The sequence below is a fragment of the Salvia hispanica genome, chromosome 1 (genome assembly GCF_029641045.1).
Source record: "Salvia hispanica isolate PSC_SH4W2 chromosome 1, Shi_PSC_v1, whole genome shotgun sequence".
Lineage (NCBI taxonomy): Eukaryota > Viridiplantae > Streptophyta > Magnoliopsida > Lamiales > Lamiaceae > Salvia > Salvia hispanica.
In genome coordinates this window covers 37,212,030-37,217,655 of record NC_142692.1, presented here as the reverse complement: position 1 = coordinate 37,217,655, position 5,626 = coordinate 37,212,030, and the positions used below count along the sequence as shown (strand labels likewise).

The window sequence follows — 5,626 nt, the reverse complement described above, 5'->3', positions numbered from 1 at the left end:
TTCAGTCAACTTTTGTAATTTTCTTAAAGCAATTTGTTGCTTAAATTATCTTCTCATAATAAATAGTAAATAATTCACGTATATAGAAAATAAGAAAGATCAGTTCATTTGAAAAAGATTGTTTATTCTTTAAAAAAGAATTTTAGTTAAAGAACAAAAACTTTACCTAAATATAGAAGTGTTTATTTCATTAAGTAAAGAACAAGGGACCAATAATTTAAGCTATGTTTAATTTCGAGCCATGACGTAATGCATATTTTATTGATTATTTAAATTCTTTTTCTAATTCTAGACTTAGCAAGTGTGTCATTCTATCTTATACTGTTGAGCTGCTTATTGTGTGGTAAATTGGTTTAATCCCCAATTTAATTATATTTTATCAAAAACAATATATGTAAACTACTAGGAGTTGAGCTATCACTAAAATTACTTTTTGTTAGAACCGAAATAATTTCCTGAGAGTATAAAGTTATTTGATTCATTGTGAAATTAATTTTATTATAAATATTTGTCTAACAAGAAAATACACTCAATATATAGCTCTTCAGGTTAAAAATAATCCTCCATTGTCACTATAATTAAGATTTCTCATATGAACATTTTCTAACTTGTTTACTCTTTCTTTAGTGTCATTTTCAATTTTCATGAAAAGTATAGTGTTTCTTAGATTTATATCCTTTGTTCACACTCAATATTTGCAAACACACTCATCCCTAATTACTTTTACTTTACTATTTTCTAATATCTTTTCTGAAAATATGTATCTTTTCAAATTTTTTCCATATAAAATTAAAAATCAAATGAAATGAGGATATGGAAATAGGTAGCCCGGAATATGTAATTCAGCCCAAGGATTAAAAGAGCCTTCCTTGCGGCCCGGCCCAATTAAGTCTAACTCAAAGCCCAAGCGAAAACCAATACTGGCATACTGCTGAAGATTAAGCTCGTTATAATATTACTAAGATAATTATTTCTTGCAGTAATGATTCATAAAATCATAATTTAGGCAAAATTTTGATATTTTCCCACAGACTTAAAACTTGGTCGCTAATATCATAAACTTAGGGTTCTGGTACAGTTTCAACATTTCCGGTACCAAAGCCGACAGTTACAACCATGAACATGTTTACTTGTATCTACTATGAACCAAAGCCGACAGTTACAAAAACAATCAACAACACTTGTTCAAGTGGAACACATTAATGTTCCACAAGAATGAACAAGCATATTTTCTTGATCAACAACCCTAGGTGCAAAACATTCAATCCCAACACCAAAAAAAAACATCAATGGATCCCGGGGACGATCGTCCCGTCTCCCTTCGATTTTCCATCAACTTCATCATCATCCTTCACAGCTTTCACGATCAACAGAACCAGCAACGGATAACTTATCGTCATCAGTGCCCAGTTCGTCGCTAGCTCGTTCACATACGGGATGTTGTGCGAGTCGATCTGCCACGCCACAGCCGCCCCCGCGCTCTGCACGCCCTTATAGAACCCCGTAAACCTACAAACAAAAAAACATCAATAAGCCATCATCATGACCCCAAAAAACCGTCATCGGGATTCGAGAAAATCAACCTGCTAAGAATCTCAGTGTCATCAGCCAATGCCCCAATCACCCAATACACCATGCTCTGAAACATGGCATCAAGCAAACCATAGCAGAAATACAACACAAAAGGCCCAGCAAAATCACTCCCACTCTTGAAATCGAGCAGCCGGATACGCTTCAGAAGCACGTCGCTCCGGTCATAACCGAGCTGATTCGCCAGCCCCCCGCCCCAAATAGCCGTCCCCGCCACCGCAACGACCGCGACGCCCAACAGCCCCCGGGCCCGCCGACTCCGGAAACTAAAATCCATCACATAACCAATCAAGACAGAGCCAATCATCTGAGCACCCCAGTAAAAGACATTGTTCAAACCCCTTGTCCTAAGATTGAATAATGCCCCATTCACATTGTTGAATTGGTAATTATAGAAGAAGTTGCTGCCCCAAGAAGCAGGCACCATTAGAAGCATCCTCCAGTCGAGAAACAGCCGGGAAATCGCCCGAGCCTCGACCCCCACGCTCGAGTACTTGATGTTCGTGCACCTCGACCCGTCGTCACGAACGACACGGCTCGGGTGGAGAATGGAGAGAGATAGCAAAGTCCCAATTGTCATAAAGACCATGAAGCCAATGTAGGTGCCATCATTGACTGATCTTGCCTCAGTTCTATGGAAATTCATTGCAAATGGAATTAGGCCTCCAATCACTCCACCTAAATTGAAAATGCTCCAAAACAAGGCAATGTAGGTACCTGATACATAAATGTATGAAACAGAGAGAGTTTAGGGAATAATGCTCGTTAAATACTGTCAAAGACTCCACACATATTTATAACACGTGGGAATACAAAGTATCAAATCAATATATAGAAATAAATAGTACTAACATTTGTGTATTTCTCTTCTTATTAACTCTACAATATCAAGTGATTGAGTTCATTAGTATGGGGATCGGAAGACAACCGCTTCGAGCACCGAAAGAACCGGAAGGAGGACAGGTTATTCACATTTTATTTTATGATCAGAGAGCAGTGGTAATTCTAAAGATTCACCAGGGAAAAATAGAGATGTTTCCTAAGTAACTCATAATATGTGGAAGTATTAACGTAATTTCATAGATTTGTTCGGTCTGAATGCTAGTCAATTTCTCTCTATTTTAATAGACTCAATAACTCAACCCTAAATCTGTGTCATTCAAGAATTTGGTCATCTTGATTGAAACGAAGAGAGCAATAACTAACAAAGATAAGACTAATCAGTATAGACAAGATGGAATAGAAAGCTAAACAGTGTGAATTCTAAAAATTTCCGGTGGAAAAAAGGAGATGTGTCCTACATGGTCCATATATGTGGGAAAAAAAGGGAGATGTTTCCTACATTATCCATATATGTGGAAGTATCAACCTAATTTCATAGAGCCATTTTGTCTGAATGCTAGTCAATTACCTTTTCTCTCTCTATTTTTATAAACTCAACAACTCAACCCAAAATCTCATGTCATTTAACAATGAGACTGCGGAGTAACAAAGATAAATTATTTTAGACAAGGTGGAATAGAAAGCTAAGCATTGGGAATTCCAAAAATTCCTCGAGGAAGAGTAGAGATGTTTCCTACGTTATTCATGGTATGCAGAAGTATCGACCTAATTTCATAGAGCCATTCAATCCGAATGCTAGTTAGTTCTGACATCTCGTGTCAATGAGACTAGGAGTAATAAAGATGAATTATTTTAGACAAGGTGGAATAGAAAGCTAAGCATTGGGAATTCCAAAAATTTCTCGAGGAAAAGTAGAGATGTTTCGGCCGTTATCCATGGTATATGGAAGCATCGACCTAATTTCATAGAACCATTCAATCTGAACGCTAGTCAGTTCTAAAATCTCGTGTCATTTAATAATAAAGATAAAGTATATTAGATGATGTGGAATAGATATCCGTGTCAGACCAGTACCTTTTCGGTCGTGGGGCGGGTAGGAGGTCATGATGGCCCCCTGCGCGGTCCACAGGAGGCCGGCGCCGATCCCGAGAAGGGCGCCGGCGGCGATGGCAAAGGCCTGGTGCTGGTAGTGGTTGTAGTAGAGGAAGGAGCCGGCGTAGAGGACGTAGGTGGAGCAGCCGCAGACGAGGGTGAGCTTGGGGCCGAGGATGTTGTAGATTCCGCCGCCGAGGACGCCGAAGACGGCGAAGGTGGTGTAGAGGGCGGTGTTGGCGTTGTTGGCGGCGGTGGGGTCCACCTGGCCGCCGGCGCCCATGCCGGAGAGGGCGTTGAACATGCCGGGGCAGCAGAAGCACACGAATCCGATCAGGATCACCTGGACTAGAGGGGAATTGTGGCGGAGGAGGGAGGGTTTCACGGCGGTTTCCGGCGGGAGGTTGCCGGATTCTTGATCTCCGGCGCCCATTGGGAAAAAGATTGGATTTTTAGAGGTGGGAGGGAAAAGGGGTGTGTGGAAATGGGGATTTAAACTGAGGATTTTTCAATTTTGTGATTTGCTAAGTTGGGATTTGATTGATTGAGATTGAGAATGATGAATTTATTTATTACAGTGAAGCAGCAACTGCCAAATGGAGAGATTGGGGAAGTCGTCGTTGCTGTGAAAACAATAAATTTTAAGAGTTCATTTTTTATTGCAATTCTTGATGTTGTAATGGTTTTTGTGTCTTGGATTTGAGTGAAATTGCAGGCTGGTAATAGTTGTGAATATTCTATTTATGCAGGTGAATCTTTTGTAGGGATTTTCACTTTATTGGAAGATTCCCTTAAAACATATTTTGTTGTTCATGCATTGGTTGATTTGTTCTATATTGTTGGTTCATAGTTGACTAAATAACACTCCTTCCCTCGTTAAGACGCAATGTCTCATTTTTCTATTTTAATTTATCTGCAATTATTACATAAGTATACATTCTATTAATTCCTTTCATTTATTATACATTTTTTAAATTTTATGCTGAATAAAAGTGGAACGCATATTATTGGACGGAGATAATAATGATAGTAATTATAATAATAATAATAATATAAGGGAGGTTATGTTGGAATTTGTTTGTGTAATTATGTTTCACATTTTTAGAAACTACATTAATCATAAACAATGATGTTTCCTTTAAATATTTTATGTGTATGGTATATTCAATAATGTCTTTTATGTTAAGATTTTGTATAACATCTTTTAAATCATTGTTGATCATACACAGATCAATGGCTCAAGGCTCAAGCTCCAGATAGCTTTTTTTAGTTCACACTTCACATGGGTGCAAATATTTAATTATTCATCAAATATGAAATTAAAAACCTTGGAAAATTACTTAAGACCTGTATATGGAAATGACAATCCTTACGAGTTACAAGACAAGTAAATCTTCACTCGTAATAGTATGAAAATGAAGTATAACGACACAAAAGCATAAAACAATCATTCACTTTCAGTAATAGAAAAAAAATTCAGTATCGTCTTAATTGATGGAGAGAAATGTACAATCAACTCTTCTTAAAGAATATCATTTTCAATATAATTGTCCACCAAGAATGACTTTTCGGGCCATGATAGGCAATAGAGTAGACATTTATCACTAAATACAAAAATAATTTCAGTATGCTAGTCAATAATTTATTAAGACGTTTACGTAGAAGAAAATGAATTATTTTGGCGTCAACGCTAAGTATATTGGGAATACTAACAAATTAGTAACGGCCGGCAAAGAATAATATGATCGAAGTTATTCATAGGAACGATAACTTTTATTCATAACAGAATTAGTAGTATTATTTTATAACTTTCGTTTACAATAACAATAATTCATTCTTAAAGTTCGTGACCATAAACAGCTCACAAATTTTTTACCAATCAAGAAAATGGAATCTTACGTTTGGACCACTCAAGACCAAATGCAGCCAAGAGAATGCGACGGGAATTTATTGCAGAGAAAGGGAAAGAATTAGAAAAAGATGAAATACTATTATTACTATTGTTGCTTTACCAATGAGATTAAAAACTTAACCCGTGCATTATTAAGCAACGAGAAGTAAAAATAACATCATAATAATGCAACCGATAAACAAAGAGAAG

The 5,626-nt window shown here is 37.1% G+C and overlaps 1 protein-coding gene across 1 annotated transcript; it reads right to left on the bottom strand.

Moving 5' to 3' along the window:
* Positions 1–1,030: 1,030 nt before the first annotated feature.
* Positions 1,031–4,189, bottom strand: LOC125221863 (UNC93-like protein 1). The gene is made up of 3 exons (XM_048124172.2): positions 3,508–4,189; positions 1,584–2,307; positions 1,031–1,509 (listed from the first exon to the last, which is right to left on the bottom strand). Exons 1-3 carry the CDS (start codon positions 3,956–3,958, stop codon positions 1,287–1,289), a joined length of 1,398 nt encoding a protein of 465 aa, XP_047980129.1. The 5' UTR covers positions 3,959–4,189; the 3' UTR covers positions 1,031–1,286.
* Between the last annotated feature and the right edge of the window lie 1,437 nt (positions 4,190–5,626).

Bases quoted from the DNA above. Each gene is read 5' to 3' on its own strand.
- LOC125221863 (XM_048124172.2), bottom strand. From the start codon at position 3,958: ATGGGCGCCGGAGATCAAGAATCCGGCAACCTCCCGCCGGAAACCGCC. The intron at 2,308-3,507 runs GTACTGGTCTGA...TTTATGTATCAG, and splicing joins CCCGCCCCACGACCGAAAAG to GTACCTACATTGCCTTGTTT. The intron at 1,510-1,583 runs GTTGATTTTCTC...TTTTGTTTGTAG, and splicing joins GACACTGAGATTCTTAGCAG to GTTTACGGGGTTCTATAAGG.